Here is a 20,289-nt window from a genome sequence, read left to right on the forward strand (position 1 = left end):
GATCACGGGCTAAATCTCTGGGGAGAACAATCTCCCACACCTTCCGGAGCTCGTGCTCGAGGTAAGCCTGCCGGCATAATACCCCTCCTCGTACGGCCAACCGTTCCCACTGATGTATCAGCTTTTTGCCCCACGAGCTAAGCTGCAGCCTCTCCGACGAGGACGGCCAGTGATCCCGCTCCTTCCACCCACGCACACACCGCACCTCCTGGTCCTGCCCTTGTTCTATGGCCCAATCCGGCAAGGTCTTCTGTAGCAGAATTCCGCACATCACCTTGGGTTCTGTTGAGCTGGGGATCATTCTGGTAAGGTCAGGGATCTCCTGCCCCTCCCTCTCTTCATCCGTGGGCCCCGTAGGTAACCCCACCGGATAGCGGGACAAGGCATCCGCATTCGTGTTCGCCTTACCCGGGCGATATCGAATTTTGAAGGAGAATTTGGCCAAACGAGCCACCCAACGCTGCTCCAGAGCGCCCAACTTAGCCGTATGCAGGTGCGACAGGGGGTTGTTATCCGTGACCACTTCGAAGTCGGCGGCGGTCAGGTACTCCGCAAACTTCTCGGTGACCGCCCAGACGACCGCCAGCAATTCTAGCTTGAACGAGCTGTAGTTGTCGGGATTCCGCTCCGACTCCCGGAGGCTCCGACTCCCATAAGCAATAACTCGTTCCTGGCCTTCCTGTAGCTGGGAGAGTACAGCCCCCAGGCCTTGGTGGCTCCCGTCGGTGTACAATATGAATGGCTTATCAAAGTCAGCATACGCCAGTACTGGGGCCTGGGTGAGGGCTTGTTTCTGTTATGCACACCAGTGCCTGCAGGAATGTACTGGTGTCTGAACGGAGAGGGATGCAAAACAAATGAACTCACAGACAGACTGGGGAATATGACATTACGTACACAGAAGGTGATAGGGTAACAAAATAAACACAAAGTGAACAGAGAAGCCTAGAGGCTAAGAAACTGGGTGTCTCCCTAGTATTAGGAATGCTCAGATGGAAAGAAGCGAGATGTTGTGTTTTAATATGTAGAGAACCCGAAATGCTGTTGCTAAGGGCAACAGCAAAACCCTAAAGGGTTACCAACGGGTGTGGAAGTAAACTCCTTGATCAGAGATGGAATAATAGACACAAGGAGAGTCTCCACAATCCTAGTCCTCACTTGCAGTGCACTGGTTCAGCATATTGCCACTAAACTGACACCAGAACACCTTGCACAGTGAGAAAGGATTTTGGCAGGCAAGTCTGAGAATACAGCCGCAAACTTGCTAAGTTCACAGAGTAGCAAAAGAACCCCAGCAAGTTAAACGACTGACTCCAGTCTTACTGCTAGGTCTGGATTGGTAGAGTGTAGTACCAAATCCCAAGGCCTATTTGCAGTAAGCAACAAACAAATACAAAGCTACACAGTACTGGCTAACTTTCAGGAACTGACTAACCAACAAAGATTCAGCAGCATCTGCTTAACCTGAGAAGAGGCTTTATATAGCAGGTGCTGTCCACGCCCCACTCAGACCTCACAGACTGTGAGCACAAAAACCTGTAACCATTGCACAGCAAAAGACCCGAACCGGAGTATCAGCTGCGCTCAGGTTACTCCGCTAGCACTTGTCTCCCGGTTGCCATGACGACGTGGCAGCACAGGGCAGGAGACCCTAACAGTTTCAGACCCGTGAAGGCGACCTCCTGCGCTTGGTCCCACGCCACTGCCCGATTCCGCACATCCGTGGCCACACCTCGCAACAGTCCATGTAGGGGGCCTGCGATCTTGGCAAAGTCCCGAATAAACCGCCAATAGTAGCCCACCAGCCCAAGAAATGCCCTCAACTCCGTCACGTTGCCCGGGGTCCTCCATTCTTGGACTGCGGCAATTTTGTCGGGGGTGGGCCGCCCCCCTTTCTCTGAGACCACATGGCCCAGGTATTCTAAGCTGGACTTCAAGAGGTGGCACTTCCTGGGTTTTAGTTTGAGGCCGTATTGTTCCAGTCGTTGAAGCACTTGTTCCAGTCTATGCAGGTGTTCCTCCAGGGTGGGGGCAAACACTATGATGTCATCCAAATAGATAAGGATTGCTTCAAAGTGCAAGTCCCCGAGGCAGCGCTCCATAAGGCGCTGGAACGTGGCCGGTGCATTGGAGAGCCCGAAGGGCATTCGACAGAAATCAAAGAGCCCCATGGGCATAATGAATGCCGACTTCGCCTGGTCTTTTTCCGCCACGGGCACCTGCCAGTACCCACTGGCCAGATCCAGCGTGGAAAAGAAGCGCGATTTCCCCAGAGCCGCCAGTGACTCCTCAATACGGGGCAACGGGTAGGCGTCCCGGACGGTGCAGCTGTTCAATCTCCGGTAATCCGCGCAGAATCGAATTGTCCCGTCTTTCTTCTTTACCAGCACGATGGGGGCAGCCCATGGGCTCTTACTTTCCTTGATGACGCCGTTGGCCAGCATTTGTTGGATCATGGTTTTAACCTCCTGGTACAGCTTCGGGGGAATCTGCTGATAGCGTTCCCGAGCAGGCAGACTGTCACCGGTGTTGATCTCATGTTCTATCTCGGTCGTGTGGCCAAAGTCTTCCTCGCTACGGGAAAATGACTTCTGACGCGCCCACAGCATCTGTTTTACCCGGTCTACCTCTACTGTACTAAGGCCCTCCAGTGACACATCCATTTGTTTCAGAATCACTTCCCCGTTCCATTCCGCGGTGGGTTCCTGTTTCTCCTCGAGGGCGACGGCCAACGTCCAAGGCTCGCATGCATCTGGCCTTAAGGTAACCCTAGGGCCTGGTTCGATACCACCCTCAGGGATAGCCTCTAGATGAGCTAACACTGACCTGGCCGGGATCTTAATTGGCGAGTTCCCCAGGTTGCACACCCGTAGGGGTACGGCACCATCCCGTACCACTGCTACAGCTCCCGCCAACAGCAAACCGGCCTCCACTTGCCTGAACCAACAAGGTTCTATCACAACCTCCCTTCCTTCCAGCCGCTGCTGTGAACGGACGGGTACTTCTAGGACCACCTCCTGTCTTGCTGGGATCTTCACCTTTTGGTTATGCCGCGTCTTGATCAGGCCTAGGGGACGCGAGGCTTCTACGGAGGCGGTCTCCTCGTTCCGCCGGACGACCCTCTGAAAAGCTTGTTGCACCGGCTTCTGCACACCCAGATACTTCCAGTACTGGGGGCCTTTATCGTGCACGAGTACTTGATCCAGACTCCGCAGGATGTTCATCCCCAGGATCACCGGTCCATGGTGAAACCCCTCGCCACTCACCACTACGAACCCTTTTTTTCCAAGGGATTCTCCATACACTTCCACTTCGATCCACACGACCCCCTTTACGGGAATGGGGAGATTGTTTGCCGCCACTAGGGTCACTCAATTCCCGACACTGGTGGTCGTGAGATGGGCATAGTCTTCCCTAAACCGTTTCTCGGACATGGTGGACACTTGCGACCCGGTATCCAAAAGACAACGTTGATCCCTCCCTCCTAACTTTGCCACTACAGTGGGACACTCACCGAACAAGTCGGATGAGTTGACGACATCTACTCGCGCGCCGTCTTCCCCCGCAGACTGTCCCGCTACCGCGAGGGACCTTAGTTTAAAGGTCTCCTACGCCCCTCTCTGCCGGGGCGGCGGGCCGGGCAGTCCCAAGCGAAATGTCCAGGCTCCTCACATTCCCAGCACACCAACTCGCGGGGTCCCCTCGGGCGCACCTCCCCTCCCCGACGTCCAGCAGTCTCCGGTTCCCTTTTCTTCCGAGGGTTTTTTTCCTTGGAACGATCCTCGTCGTCCCAACCCCTCTTTTCGGGGTCGGCGTCCTGGCTCTCTGCCCGTTCTACCCTCTGCCTCAACTGGGACACTTCGTCCTGGACGAGAAGGAGCGTGGTGGTTAATTCCTTGATGCAGCCCTCCAAGGGACTAATCTCCGGCGTCCGAACCCTATTTACCGTTTGGGTTGGTGGTGTGGCCACGGCGCTGGAACAAAGCTCTGCATTTTCTTCTTTCTTCAGCGCCATCCCCAACACTTCGTAGAAGGTGAGCTTGCCGTCCCCATCGACCTTATCCTGGAGGTAGTTCCGCAGGGACCTACTCCTCAGTCCACCTATTAGAATACCTCTCAAGGTGGAATCCAGGTCCCCCGTCATCAAATCCTCATCCTCCCTCATCTGGATCTCGCTCATGTACTCCTGGATCGCGTCAGCAAACTGGGAAATCGTCTCGTCTTCCCTTTGAATCCGTGCGAAAACATGCTTCTTCAGCGTGGTGGTGGTAGCCTTTTCCCCATACACACCCTTCAGAATGGTGAAGACGTCGGCCAGGCTTTTACGAAGCCGCTCAGGACGTACTCTCACCGTCTTCCGGGCATCGCCAGTCAGGACCTTCAATGCTAAATTCACCTGTACCCGTTTCGGAATCTGGTAGAGGTCGATAGTGGTTTCCAACTGTTCGATCCACTCCATCAAGGGCATATTCTGCCCGTCAAACTTGTCCAGGTGGTTGAGGGCTGCTCCGATAGGCAACCTGGCCCGAGGCTTACCACTAGGCTCGGCATTCGTCCCATCGCGCGACTCGTCACTGTCGCTCTCCGGCTTGTCCGCTTGGTCCATGTTCCCCAGCGATCCTGCCGACTACGCCAAATGTAAGGGTGCTGGTATGGTGTACTGCCTGTGACCGTCCAAACGTACCGCTTCTTACCTCCGCTTGCGTCTCGCACTCTGGCCACTCCGCCTCGGCTCGTCCGAGAAGGATTCCTCTTCGGGGCCTCCGCCCGAGGCTCAGTCTGGGGACCGACGGCTAGAGGAAACAAGGAACACTATCACTGTGTGCCCACTCCTTCCTCGTTCGGGGAAAAAGTGGCACACCGGGGTGGCCGCGACGTTCACCGGTTAGGCGAATGTCATCATCGGCCCATGGGCCTCAGCCACCCAAATTGTCACCTATTCGGCACTTGCGCACCCAGGTGGGAGCGAGCCCGCTAGGCCTAGCGGGGTCTCGCGACCGGCGTTCAACACGGACAAGGACACACACTCAGAGAATACTCACACTGGTACTCTTGTCAGCTTGCTCGTCGCGAACCTCTGATCCTGGAGAGAAAATGACAGCAGCCTCCCTACAAACTAAACGGCTAACAACAGAACTGAGCCTACCTATTACGAACTATAAACAGTGTAACTTGGTTGGCTACTTCACCTAACTTCGCTCAACAGGTCAAGCAAATACAGGTTCACAGTGTGAATACAATGCAAATGAGGGTTACCTTTACAATCCGGTCCGATGCAGGTTCCGCTACCTCGCCCCAGTTTGGACCTCGGGGAGATCGCCGTCCACTCCGACGCCCGGGTATAGGCCGGGCAAAGAAAACCCGGACGATCTCTACACAGCCCCTCCCTAGCACCGCAGGCGTGTACAAGATGCGAGGGTCAGCCGACCCTCCGTACCCAGCCTACAATGTGCACGAGCTGCCGCACAGCCCACTCGCCGGGGTATCCAAAGGGGCTGGGCTCAGCCTGTACAAGGAACGCCTTCTCTGGTGCGCCTGTCTAAGGACCCAGACCTCCAACTAAGGTTAGGATCAAGGCCCAGTCCTCCCCTGGCCTACAGCCGGTATCTTTTTCCCCCCCCTTGTCCTGGCCCAACACGAGGCGGCCAAATGGTATATTTCCCTGACTGTGACACAGGCCTAGTGCCTGACTGCAGCCTCAGGCCTAGTGCCTGATATGCCGCCCGGGCCTAATGCCCGCCTGACCAGAGCCAGAGGGTGGCTTGGGCCTAACGCCCAAACCACCGCAACAGAATATGACCCCCCAGACTCCTATCTGCGTTCGGGCCTATTGCCCGTATATGCCCACGGGCCTAATGCCCGAACACCCGGTGGCCTAGGGAGGATATGAGACTCGGCCCGAGGCCGCTTACCGGACCGTATGGAGAGGCCGCAGTGGGGAGCTTCGTTAGCTCTTTTGCCTCCCACACACTGCGGCACTCTCCACCGGACCTCCGGGTGGGCTCCTCGGGTTCTTCTTTTCCGGCCACCTCGACGTCTTCTCCTCGGGCGCCGCCTGTTGCTCTCCACTGGGGTCTCTTCCTTCTTCTTCCGCGTCTTCTCCTTGGCCACCACCGCCGCTTCTTCTCTTCCCCGGCCGCGTCTTCTTCTCGTTGGGAACTCTTCACTGCTCCGGATCCGGCGCCGACTGCCTGCTCCCGCTCCGCCGCGTCTGTTATAAGACGCTGGGAGGGGGCGGCGCTATGACGCGACGAGCCCTGATTGGCTCGTCACGGCATGCTCCCATTGGCTGACCGGGCGCGAGCCCTGATTGGCTCCCGCCCGGCGCCATCCTCGTCTTGCTGCGCCGTGATTGGAGGGGCTTGAATCCCATCGGACGCAAGCCCCTCCGTGCTGAAAACCCGCCGCAACGCCGCCTGGGTCCCGCCGCTGTATGTCCGGGGAAGATGGAGGTGGGCGACCTCCCCCGTTCCCCCAACACGCCGTCCTCTCACAATAACATTCATTTCCACTCATTTCCAGTCATAGGCATGCGCAGCTAATTTTATTAGGTGGTGCACCGCCGGAGGAGTGTGTCTAGCACCATATTTTGGCCTTGTCTAGAACTATTTTAGCAGCACCACAGCACATCATGCCAGCAGTACCTCCAGCACATTATGCCAGCAGTACCACAGCACATTATGCCAGCAGTGCCCCCAGCACATTATGCCAGCAGCACCACAGCACATTATGCCAGCAGTGCCCCCAGCACATTATGCCAGCAGCACCAGCACATCATGCCAGCAGTACCCCCAGCACATTATGCCAGCAGCACCAGCACATCATGCCAGCAGTACCCCCAGCACATTATGCCAGCAGCACCAGCACATCATGCCAGCAGTACCCCCAGCACATTATGCCAGCAGTGCCCCCAGCACATTATGCCAGCAGCACCACAGCACATTATACCAGCAGCACCACAGCACATTATGCCAGCAGTACCACAGCACATTATGCCAGCAGTGCCCCCAACACATTATGCCAGCAGCACCACAGCACATTATACCAGCAGCACCACAGCACATTATGCCAGCAGTACCACAGCACATTATACCAGCAGCACCACAGCACATTATGCCAGCAGCACCACAGCACATTATACCAGCAGCACCACAGCACATTATGCCAGCAGTGCCCCCAGCACATTATGCCAGCAGCACCAGCACATCATGCCAGCAGTACCCTCAGCACATTATGCCAGCAGCACCAGCAGCACCAGCACATCATGCCAGCAGTACCCCCAGCACATTATGCCAGCAGTGCCCCCAGCACATTATGCCAGCAGCACCACAGCACATTATACCAGCAGCACCACAGCACATTATGCCAGCAGTACCACAGCACATTATGCCAACAGTGCCCCCAACACATTATGCCAGCAGCACCACAGCACATTATACCAGCAGCACCACAGCACATTATGCCAGCAGTACCACAGCACATTATGCCAGCAGCACCACAGCACATTATGCCAGCAGCACCACAGCACATTATGCCAGCAGCACCACAGCACATTATACCAGCAGCACCACAGCACATTATGCCAGCAGCACCACAGCACATTATACCAGCAGCACCACAGCACATTATGCCAGCAGTGCCCCCAGCACATTATGCCAGCAGCACCACAGCACATTATACCAGCAGCACCACAGCACATTATGCCAGCAGTACCACAGCACATTATGCCAGCAGTGCCCCCAGCACATTATGCCAGCAGCACCACAGCACATTATACCAGCAGCACCACAGCACATTATGCCAGCAGTACCACAGCATATCATGCCAGCAGCACCACAGCACATTATACCAGCAGCACCACAGCACATTATGCCAGCAGCACCACAGCACATTATACCAGCAGCACCACAGCACATTATGCCAGCAGTGCCCCCAGCACATTATGCCAGCAGTGCCCCCAGCACATTATACCAGCAGTACCTCCAGCACATTATGCCAGCAGCACCACAGCACATTATGCCAGCAGCACCACAGCACATTATGCCAGCAGCACCACAGCACATTATACCAGCAGCACCACAGCACATTATGCCAGCAGTGCCCCCAGCACATTATGCCAGCAGCACCACAGCACATTATACCAGCAGCACCACAGCACATTATACCAGCAGCACCACAGCACATTATGCGAGCAGTGCCCCCAGCACATTATGCCAGCAGCACCACAGCACATTATACCAGCAGCACCACAGCACATTATGCCAGCAGTGCCCCCAGCACATTATGCCAGCAGTGCCCCCGCACATTATAACATCAGTACCTCCAGCACATTATACCAGCAGTGCCCCCAGCACATTATGCCAGCAGCACCCCCGCACATTATACCAGCAGTACCTCCAGCATATTATGCTATCAGTATCCCCAGCACATTGAGCCAGTAGTACCACAGAACATTATGCCAGCAGTGCCCCCCAGCACATTATACCAGCTGTACCCCAGCACATTATGTCATCAGTACCCCCATCACATTGTGCCAGCAGTACCTCCAGCACATTATGCCCTCAGTTCCCCAGCACATTATACCAGCAGTACCTCCAGCACATTATGTCATCAGTACCCCCGGCACATTGTTACAGCAGTGCCCTCAGCACATTATGTCATCAGTACCCCCAGCACATTATGCCATCAGTACCCCCAGCACATTATGCCATCAGTACCCCCAGCACATTATGCCATCAGTATCCCCAGCACATTATGTCCTCAGTACCCCCAGCACATTATACCAGCAGTGCCCCCAGCACATTATACCAGCAGTGCCCCCAGCACACTATGCCATCGGTACCCCCAGCACATTATACCAGCAGTGCCCCCAGCACACTATGCCATCGGTACCCCCAGCACATTATACCAGCAGTGCCCTCAACACATTATGCCAACAGTACCCCCAGCACATTATGCCCCCAGTATCCCCAGTATATTATACCAGCAGTACCCCAAGCACATTAATCTTGATTCAGAGAAAGCAGCTGTGCAAAAATATGCTAATGCCTAAGGAGGAACTCAGTGTAAGGAGACACCTTCGGCCGGCTTCTCTGATCCACGGCTTCATCTGATTGACCCTCGGGTAACCCTCAGGTTACTCAGGGTGGCTAGTGTTTACACGCTGCTGCTGCTGCTGCTGCCAGCAAATCTGCATTTAAGGATAAAGCAACTGGCCTGTTATTTATATTTGTAGAGAATATCTAGCAATTAATAATTAAACTGCAGTACCACATTGCATTCTTTTGTAATAAACCTGGAAAGGAGGTATCAAAGTTCAGAGATGTAAAGATACTGTGTTACATAATGCGTACTGGCAGTCCTACAATGTCACATATCAGGGCACTACTAAGGTTTATAACATAAACTAGGGTATGCCTATTGGTTATTATTAATACACATCTGTATATCAACACATACTTACCTACTCGCCTGGATTCTGCGGGATACACCCAGATTCTCCGGTAGTCCCCCCCCTTCCCCCTTCATAGTGAAGTGGGCAGAATGGGGAGAAAAATATGGAGAGGAGATTAGAAATGTCTGCAAGAATGTGTCCGCATATTTCTCTAGAAGAACTGGGACAGGGGCCAACAAAGTTCAGGCTATGCACTTGCTGTACATTATACCAGCAGTGCTCCCTGCACATTATACCAGCAGTTCTCCCTGCACATTATACCAGCAGCGCTCCCTGCACATTATACCAGCAGTGCTCCCTGCACATTATACCAGCAGCGCTCCCAGCACATTATACCAGCAGCACTCCCTGCACATTATACCAGCAGTGCTCCCTGCACATTATACCAGCAGCGCTCCCAGCACATTATACCAGCAGCACTCCCTGCACATTATACCAGCAGCTCTCCCTGCACATTATACCAGCAGCGCTCCCTGCACATTATACCAGCAGCGCTCCCTGCACATTATACCAGCAGTGCTCCCTGCACATTACACTAGTAGCGTCCCTGCACATTATACCAGCAGCGCTCCCTGCACATTATACCAGCAGCACTCCCTGCACATTATACCAGCAGCGCTCCCTGCACATTATACCAGCAGTGCTCCCTGCACATTATACCAGCAGCGCTCCCTGCACATTATACCAGCAGCGCTCCCTGCACATTATACCAGCAGCGCTCCCTGCACATTATACCAGCAGTGCTCCCTGCACATTATACCAGCAGCGCTCCCTGCACATTATACCAGCAGCGCTCCCTGCACATTATACCAGCAGCGCTCCCTGCACATTATACCAGCAGCGCTCCCTGCACATTATACCAGCAGCGCTCCCTGCACATTATACCAGCAGCACTCCCTGCACATTATACCAGCAGCGCTCCCTGCACATTATACCAGCAGCGCTCCCTGCACATTATACCAGCAGCGCTCCCTGCACATTATACCAGCAGCGCTCCCTGCACATTATACCAGCAGCGCTCCCTGCACATTATACCAGCAGCACTCCCTGCACATTATACCAGCAGCGCTCCCTGCACATTATACCAGCAGCACTCCCTGCACATTATACCAGCAGCGCTCCCTGCATATTATATCAGCAGTGCTCCCTGCACATTATACAAGCAGTGCTCCCTGCACATTATACCAGCAGCGCTCCCTGCATATTATATCAGCAGTGCTCCCTGCACATTATACAAGCAGTGCTCCCTGCACATTATACCAGCAGCGCTCCCTGCACATTATACCAGCAGCTCTCCCTGCACATTATACCAGCAGCGCTCCCTGCACATTATACCAGCAGCTCTCCCTGCACATTATACCAGCAGCGCTCCCTGCATATTATATCAGCAGAGCTCCCTGCACATTATACCAGCAGCGCTCCCTGCACATTATACCAGCAGCGCTCCCTGCACATTATACCAGCAGCGCTCCCTGCACATTATACCAGCAGCGCTCCCTGCACATTATACCAGCAGCGCTCCCTGCACATTATACCAGCAGCTCTCCCTGCACATTATACCAGCAGCTCTCCCTGCACATTATACCAGCAGCGCTCCCTGCACATTATACCAGCAGCGCTCCCTGCACATTGTACCAGCAGCGCTCCCTGCACATTATACCAGCAGTGCTCCCTGCACATTATACAAGCAGCGCTCCCTTGTTACCAGGGTAGATGGGCCATAGGACTTATGTGGAAATTCCCAGTGTGCCAATGTGCATGTCGGGCCTATTTTGTTTGTTGACATGTGAGGGGTGGTGCCCAGGTCCACTTTCAGTTTACAATCTGCCCCAGCTTAACTTTGAAAGAATGTGATATGGAATATGCTAGTGCTACATAAATGTTAATAAATAAATGAATATATAGGTGTTACAGTGAAGAATTATAAAACCTCTTGGTGTCACTGGGCATTTCAAACAGCAGTGGCAATTTGAAATAAATTGTAATACCAAAAGCTATATTATACATTTATTTATTTTTTTCCTGTGCAGGTTAATTTGTTTTATTGTTTTCTGCGGAGGCCAATGTTTGTGTTTTTTTCCTGTGGAGGCCAATGGGTTTTATTTTTTTTCTTGTGAAATGTTTTTCTTCTGCGCTTGCGTCTGAGGTGCACTGCACAGGCATACACCACAATGGTGTTCAGACAGAGTTGCAGTAAAGTTAGACACATGCACCAAGTAGTGTATTAGAAATGTGTGGTTACAGGGGGATGGCTAAGTAGATGCAGATATGTGGGCGTGTTGCTGAGAGTGGTTGCATATAGAGACGTTCCATTGCTCAGACGGATGCACTGCACCTAGCGTAGGGCTGGTGAAAGTTTCAATGGTGCGACCGATGGTGGCCTCTAGAGATTTACAAAGCATGATTGCAGCGCCTGTAGACACTAACCGTGGGCGCCTCAGTCCTTGCATATTTGGATGCATGGATGTACTCTAGGAAAGTGCATTGTAGGGTCATTAGCATAAAGCATACTTGCCTACCCTCCCAGAATGGCCGGGAGGCTCCCGAAAATCGTGTGGCCCTCCCGGACCCCCGGAATGGTGGGCAAGCCTCCCGCTTTCCGTGCTGCCCCTCCACGACCCTCCTCGGCCGCCCGCAGCAGAGAACAAGTGGGCGGTCCGAGGGGGTCCGATCGCGTCATCGTAGCTCCGCCCCCTGCTATACAGCACCTCTTTTCTCGGCACTGCATAGCGGGGGTGGAGCCACGATGATGCGGTCCTGATGCCACGCCCCCCAGACTGTCCACTATCCTGTTGGCCACGCTGCCGCCACGCCCCCAAGCACCTACAGCACTGCCGCCTCCCGGAGGAGGGGGCAGCAAAGTAGGTAAGTAAGGCATAAAGCATACCTCCCAACTGTCCCGATTTTCGCTGGACAGTCCCGTTTTTTGGGGACTGTCCCGCTGCCCCACCCGCGGGCCGCAGTGTCCCGCGGTGGGGGGGCAGTTGGGAGGCTCTGTCTGTCACTGCCCTGCTTAGCAAAGCAGCGTCTATTCACTGAAGTCAGAGGGAGAGGGGGCATGCCAGCGGCTCACAGAGCGCTGGGCATGCCCCCTCAGTGACGAAAACGGTGCGTGGCTCGCGATCAAGGGTCCTCCACAAAGCCACGCCCCTTTTCCTTAGGCCACACCCTTTTTTGGGAGCGCGCGCGGCTTAGCCGCGCGTGTGTCCCGCTTTAGAAAGAAGAAATGTTGGGAGGTATGCATAAGTCACAGATGCAACTGCAGCACAAAACACAAGGAAGTCCGCAACTGCGCCAAACTCAGAATCAGAGCCTATCAGCAGGAATCCCTCCCACTCAACAGATCCCCCACCCACAACAGACTCCACCCCCATAATGGCTGCTCCCATAAATTTCCCAGACTCGTTTTCCATCCCAATCTGTCCCTGCTTGTTACCATAGGGTTTATAAATGGATTTCTATAATGGTTTGCATGTTTAGTACCTGGGGCCTGGTAAGGAGTTTGTACCATTCAGCTCTAGTCTATGAGTATTGTCTGAGAATAGCCACCTTTAATCTTTCTAGGTAAGACATTCATTAAAGAGGCCTCCTGTACTGTACTTATGTGTCTGCTTGTGCCTCACTCTCTGTAGCAGAGATTACAGTGGGGCCCCATAGGGATAGCTGGAAGTATAACTTATATGTGTGTGCGTCATTACCTTATACGGTCTGTAGAGCCACATTCCATGAATACGTGAAATGGACAGAGACGGTAAGCATTATGGGTAAATAAATATACAGTATATGAAGGGCGCTTCCTCTATTTTAATGGGATTCAGTGTCAGTGTGCTGTCCCCTGATGCAGTAATGTATATATAGCATGTACTTGTCTTACATTGTCTTGTACTGTAAGTCATTGTTTTCCCGTTTGGCTCATTTATTAATGTTCTTTGGGCCTAATTCAGACCTGATCACACCTCTGTGAATTGCAGAGGTTTGCGATCAGATAGTCGCCGGCCAGACAGAGTGAAAATCTGCCCCGTGCAAGTCTGCGTACGCTGTGCAAAAAGTTTTGCGATTGCCGGTCAGCTGCAAATCCGTTTGCAACTCACTCACCATGGAATGATTTTTCCAGTCTGTGCGCAGCCCAGAACTTATTCCTACAGCGCGATAGAAACAGGGTGATCGGGGCCGGAGCTGACGTCACACACCCGCCCTGAAAACGCTTGGACACGCCTGTGTTTTTCCTGACACTCACAGGAAACGTCCAGTTTCCACCCGCAAACGCCCTCTTCCTGTCTATCAGCCGGTGTTCGCCTAGCGATCTAAAAAGACGCAGGATTTTTTTCGCAGTTCGGCCTTGCGCCTGCGCATTGTGATCCATACGCATGCGCAGTCATTCGATAATCGCCCACTGTGCGATTTCGCACAACTGGGATCAGGTCTGAATTAGGCTCTTTGTTAGATGCTGCTGACCCTTGTGGCGCCATATAAATAAAGGAGAATAATAATGATATATGTGGATGAGACCCTAGGATCCAATGACCATCAAGCAGTTTGGTTTAATATAAAGACAGGGTGCAACTCATGCCAAACGAAAACAAAGGCGCTGGATTTTAGGGAGGCTGAGTTTGCAGAGATGGGGAGAAGTGTTAGTGCAGCAGAGGTGGGAAAAACAAAATAAGGGCAATACTAAAGGCAACAGTGCTTTCTATCAATAGAGTTAGGGAAAGCACCAGGAAAAGGAAGCCAGTGCGGTTTACAAAAGAGGTAACAACGAGTGCAGGTTTGGACTGGCCCATAGGGGTACAGGGGAAACCACCAGTGGGCCCCACTGCCTGGGGGCCCACCCTCTCAGTTATGCATTATGAATTATGTTACATTATACTGCGCAGGACTATGGTGTATTTTCTACAGGGCATTGCTGTTATTAGTCTGGTACATTACATACCTCCCAACTTCTGTCCCTCTTGAATCGGGACATGCCGCACCAGAGGCACGTCCGCGGTTAAAAAGGGGGTGGGGCTTTGGGCAAAGGAGGTGGTGTCTCACGTCAAGGGGCGTGGCCTATCGCTGCAACCCCGGTTTTCATCATTTTGGGGGCGTGTCCAGCACTCCGTGAGCTGCTGGACAACCCCCGGCTCTCCTCCTTGTGCTGATAGATGCCGATGACACTGCGACCCGCGGGAGGGACATCGGGACAGTGTCCAATTAGCGGGACTGTCCCAATGAAATCGGGACAGTTGGGAGGTATGCATTAACATGCATGCACTAGCAGTATTTACTATATACTGTATATTATTTATCAAGGGTCCCAGACCATGCACTAATAGTTACCCATGCCTCTAAGAATGGCCCCCTACCACTGCATTTTCCCGGTGGGCCCTTCATGTCCCAGTCCGACACTGAACGAGTGTGAAAGCAAAAGAGATGGCCTTTAGGTAATACAAATAGACTCAAAATAATAAGGACAAAGAAGTGTATCGCGCCAGATGGAAGAAGACTAAGGAGTCTATTTATCACCATCCGCATCTGATAATGCGGATGACAGGTGATAAACTAGACCAAACTCGCACTGCAATAATTGAGTATATCGCAGGGATGTATGAATTATCGCATGAAGGGACAGAGCTTGCGGGCAAGCTCTGTCCCTGCGGTGCCTATCCGCAGCATCATTGGGGTATTTTTCATAAAAAATACCCCAGTGTCCTGCTGCACATGCGCCACTGCCGGATCCCCCCCACCCCGTTGCTACTACCCCCAGGCCGCAAAAAGCCCCCCCCCCCCCCCCTTCTCCGAATTTTATACTTACCAGTTGCAGGAGCCGGTGTCTGCTGGTCCAGGAGACTGCCGGACGCCGAGTCCTACTTCTGCACTGTAACCCCCGGTGCTGTAAAGTGAGCTGCTATTTTGCAGCATCACTTTACTGCACAGGTATCACAGCACAGCATATGGAGGACCCGCGTCCGGTAGCCCGCACAGGAGGGCCGATCACCTGCTCCAAAGATATGTAAGTATTTATATTTGTTTTTACTTTTTATACTGTATGAGTATATAAGTGAAAGGAGAAAAACAAATGGAGGAATAATAAGACTTAAGACAGAGAGTGAGAATTTGGTTGAGGGAGACAAGGAAATGGCAGATCATGTAAATTATTATTTTTTTCTCAGTATTCACTACAGAAGGAAAAGGGAAGGGGCCACAGTTAAGTTGAAGGGATATTCATAAAAATAAGGTAGATGAAAGTACATTTACAGAGGAGAAGTACCTACCAGAACTCTCAAAACCTAAAATGGATAAATCAATGGGGCCAGATGGGACACATCCAAAGATACTAAAAGGAGCTTAAAGATGTGCTGGTGGCACCATTAACAGAATTCTTCAACCAGTCACTAGCTACAGGAGTAATTCCAGAGGACTGGAAAAGACCAAATGTAGTTCCACTGCACAAAAGTGGAAGTAAGGAAGAAGCAAATAACTACCGACTAGTGAGCCTTTATAAGTAGTAGGTAAAGTAATGGAAACGTTATTAAAAATAAGAGGTGTGGAATATCTTAAATCCAACAATTTACAGGATCCCAAACAGCATGGATTTACTGGTGGGAGATCATTAAACCACTTAATAATTAAGGCGCTAATAATTTTTCTATATTTTAGGCCGTTATAAAAGTTAAGTACTTTCTCAGCAGCAGAAAAAAATGCATATGTCTATATGCACCTAATAATATCCTATGGCGGTGTTTGTAAACAAAGACTCACCAGTGGTGGTAAACACAGAAGAAAAAGCGAGATTTCTGCACTAATTATGACCCAGGTATGCAATATGGCTGAATCAACATACACCACTCTTATAGTTAGTAAAAAAGTTTTATTCCTAAATGGCTATAAGTCAATACATAAAACATATATTAAAACGCAGACAATACAGCCGTATTAATAATGAATCACAAAATGTCTGTTGTAACAATGAGTTTCCAATGCGAATGCCAGAAAAATAAAACAAAAAAAGTTAACGAAAAAATGCAGCCCATCAAAATAATGGAACAACATAACATTGATGTCAGTGCCAGCGACTGTGTGCGCCCGAGCGGAGCTACACTTGACTTGCTCCATGGGGCGCCATCTAGTGGCTGCCGCTGTGCAAAACACTTGAATGCCCCCCGTAGAGATGAGGAGAGCATTATTAGCCTTTTATTATACAGGGTATTTACAAGGGGTTATACTGGTTATTGTACTTGGACATATAGAGGAGATACAGTATGTAGATAACAGTAATATATGTGTTGGGGGTGGCGATGTAGAACATTAACTCTATATGGCCTGACACACTCAGCCCCACCCTCTGGAACGCAATATACTAAGGTCATTGCACATATACTCCTGTATATACTATCCTGTCTTCTGGCTGCTGAGTCACTGCAGACCGTGGAGGTATCTCAGTAAGTTGTGCGGCTGCATCCAGTGCTTATAGATAGGGAGATAATGTATCATTATCCTGTATTCTGCATCTCTGTGATCTGATTCTTCCTGCATAATACTAATTATCACCGGTCTCCTCTAGGTGTGCAGTCTGGAGCCGGCTGCTGGAGGCTGTGATTAGGAAGAGCACCGGGCACCCCTGGCACCAACTGGAACTTCAGGATCCGGTCTCAGCAGCTGGCTGAGGGCATGGCACTGGCACCAGATTCCCGCGTCCTACTGAATGACGGCAACAGAATACCAGCGGTTGGATTGGGCACTTTCGCCCCTGAGGTGGGTTCTTCCTTCTGCCATCACCTACTCACAGTCCTGATGCCACCAGCCCCTGCTCTCCCAGGGGCAGATGTACTAATCCTTGAAGAGAGATAAAGTACCAGCCAATCAGCTCCTAACTGCCATGTTACAGGCTGTGTTTGAAAAATGACATGAACTGGTTGGTTGGTACTTTATCTCTCTCCACTTTACCTCTTTCGTAGACTTAGTACTGTACATCTGCCCTCCAGTATGGCTACGATGCAACTACTGTATGTTATGGAGGTTACCACCTTCCCTATTACTAAGTCAGAATTGCAAATAGACAGTCTGTGTAACAATACTGTGTGTACTGGTTTCTTCTGGTAACGCCTGGGTTATTGCTGGGTCTACCCAGGTTATGGCACAGTGTAAAAGGGTCCTTGAAACATAACCCAGGTCGAGTCGGAATCTGGGTATGGGCGCTGTGTAAACGGCACAACTCCTGTTATCTGACCCAGGTTATGCTTAAAAGCTGCTGATTGGCTCTATATGCGGGGTCCGCCTCCACGGAGTGTCTGTGAGTGACATGCAGGACAGACACGGGTTCAGTGTACACAGGGCCAACCTGGGAAAAACTTGGGTCCAAGGTGCAGTGTAAACGGTGTCTGACCCGGGTCTAACTTGGGTTGGAGCAGTGTCTGGAAACCCGGGTGGGACCTGGCTCTTTGGCGGAAAAGTGGTATTAGTGAAGGCGGTGAAGTCATCACTCACCCTAGAGGCTCTGCAGTAGTCCAGGGGCCCTGCCTGCCAGTAATTGAATTGTTAACAAATGAAACAAAGATGACACTAAGGGGACATATGAAAATTATTTGAAGATAAGGAAACCTGTGTATGGGAAACGTTTCAAATTGTTACAATGATCTTTAGAAGTTTCAGATTTTGTAGCACAAACCATCGGTATAGGGCCTATATCGAGGTTGAGCCTGCAAAAAATTATGTGGACCTCGTGACCAATTTTGGATTACCACAGGTAAGTGGGCAGTGGCAAATTTCCCATGAGGCACATGCCTAGGGGTGGCACCTGTTTGGCAGCGGCACTTGAATGCTTATGTTGGTATTGTCAGCCCAAAAAGTAAGAGTCACTGCTACATGCACACACTGCCTCTGTAAGCTGTCCTACTAAAGTTAATAAATATGTATAATAAATAATTACAAATGTCATAGTTAGTGGCTTTTTCTTTATTATTCTATTAAATTGGCTATCGTTAAATGAGGGCTTATAACCAATCAATAAAAATTATAAAATTAGGCAGGCGGGGGGTGGACAGTAATGTTGTACCTAGGGGCGCCCCCCACCCCTAAATTTGCCCCTGGTATTGGGAAAGCATATACTGTATCCAAAAAATAAAATTGGTTGCAAGGATTTTGCAGGCAAAATCCCACAGGAGAGGATTTTTTTTTACACGGTAGACAGCCTGCAGATGGCTACCGATGCTGTATGTGGGTACAGTGTAGTGTGTGTGCGGAGAGTGGGTGCAGGGTTAGGGGTAGTGTAGTGTAGTGTCTATATATATATATATATATATACATATATGTTTCTCGTACATAGAAACTAAATATGACAAAATATGAAATGAGTCGGATCTGCTTCTTCTGCGGGTCGCACGTCTGTGATATTATGCAATGCCGCTACAAAGCCCCTCCCTGCCGTACAGCCGCGCGTACGGACATGCAAGTACTGAAACGCCCGCTGTCAGCGGAAATACCGCTTAGTCATCTTTAGATACCACCATCGTTTGCACCATGGAAACTTACACCAGCCCTGCGGTAGCTGCAGATTACCTTTCTGAGTATGGCCTCCTATGTGAGCGATTCTGCGTTTCTGTACGCAACCGCTATCCGCAACTTGCCCATGACATTCCCATGCCATAGGACAGACAATCTCCATGTTTCTGCTAAGCTGCCTCCCTGTCATCTCCCAGGAGCATCCAAATAAATTTTCAACACATTTCTGAGACCGTGCGTCTCCCATACAGCTGAATCGCGACCCAGGCTATGTGCGCACTCTACCTGGGCGCATACGCAGTGTGATTTAAATGCGTGCGGCTCATTGGCTAGATTATAAGCTCTTACGAGCAGGGCCCTCTGCCCTTTGTCTTCTAAGCTATATGTTCATTCACTGTATTTATGTATCAATGATAAGTTATACACTGTCTTATAATAATACATGGCTCTAATTGTTCCTCCTCAATGAGTTCCCTTGTTATTCCCAGACTCCCAAGGAACTGGTGGAAGAGGCTGTGAAAGTAGGTCTGGAAGTCGGGTATCGCCATATTGACTCTGCGTTAATGTACGGTATTGAGGCTGAGGTGGGCCGCGCTCTTAAAGCCAAGATCGCAGATGGGACGGTGAAACGAGAGGACGTGTTCTATACTACAAAGGTGACTGTAACCTATGGACTTATAATTGACCTGGTATAACAACTGCTGCCATCTCCTATCTGTGTATACAGTGAATGTTTTATCAGACAGTGCCAGCGTATTACGTCACACTGTATAATTGGGAACATAGTAATAGCACAATACATATATAATACAACATAGTAATAGCACAATACATATATAATACAACCTAGTAAACAATACATATATAATACAACATAGTAATAGCACAATACATATATAATACAACATAGTAATAGCACAATACATATATAATACAACATAGTAATAGCACAATAGATATATAATACAAGCATAGTAATAGCACAATACATATATAATACAACATAGTAATAGCACAATACATATATAATACAACATAGTAATAGCACAATACATATATAATACAACATAGTAATAGCACAATACATATATAATACAACATAGTAATAGCACAATACATATATAATACAACATAGTAATAGCACAATACATATATAATACAACATAGTAATAGAACAATACATATATAATACAACATAGTAATAGCACAATACATATATAATACAACATAGTAATAGCACAATACATATATAATACAACATAGTAATAGCACAATACATATATAATACAACATAGTAATAGCACAATACATATATAATACAACATAGTAATAGCACAATACATATATAATACAACATA

General features: G+C 50.4%; 2 protein-coding genes across 4 annotated transcripts in view; one reads left to right on the forward strand and one right to left on the reverse strand.

Annotated features, from left to right (window-relative positions):
• Positions 1-20,289, reverse strand: part of LOC134933696 (aldo-keto reductase family 1 member C1-like) — a 243,009-nt gene that overhangs the window by 45,332 nt on the left and 177,388 nt on the right. The gene's annotated exons all lie outside the window — the stretch shown is intronic.
• LOC134935778 (aldo-keto reductase family 1 member C2-like) overlaps positions 17,102-20,289 on the forward strand; it is a 32,048-nt gene continuing 28,860 nt past the window's right edge. Inside the window, exons 1-2 of the mRNA XM_063930612.1 lie at positions 17,102-17,185; positions 19,420-19,587. Of these exons, the coding sequence (XP_063786682.1) occupies positions 17,102-17,185; positions 19,420-19,587 (252 nt within the window). The remainder of the gene's footprint in view (positions 17,186-19,419; positions 19,588-20,289) is intronic.

This window comes from Pseudophryne corroboree, chromosome 6, assembly GCF_028390025.1.
Source record: "Pseudophryne corroboree isolate aPseCor3 chromosome 6, aPseCor3.hap2, whole genome shotgun sequence".
Lineage (NCBI taxonomy): Eukaryota > Metazoa > Chordata > Amphibia > Anura > Myobatrachidae > Pseudophryne > Pseudophryne corroboree.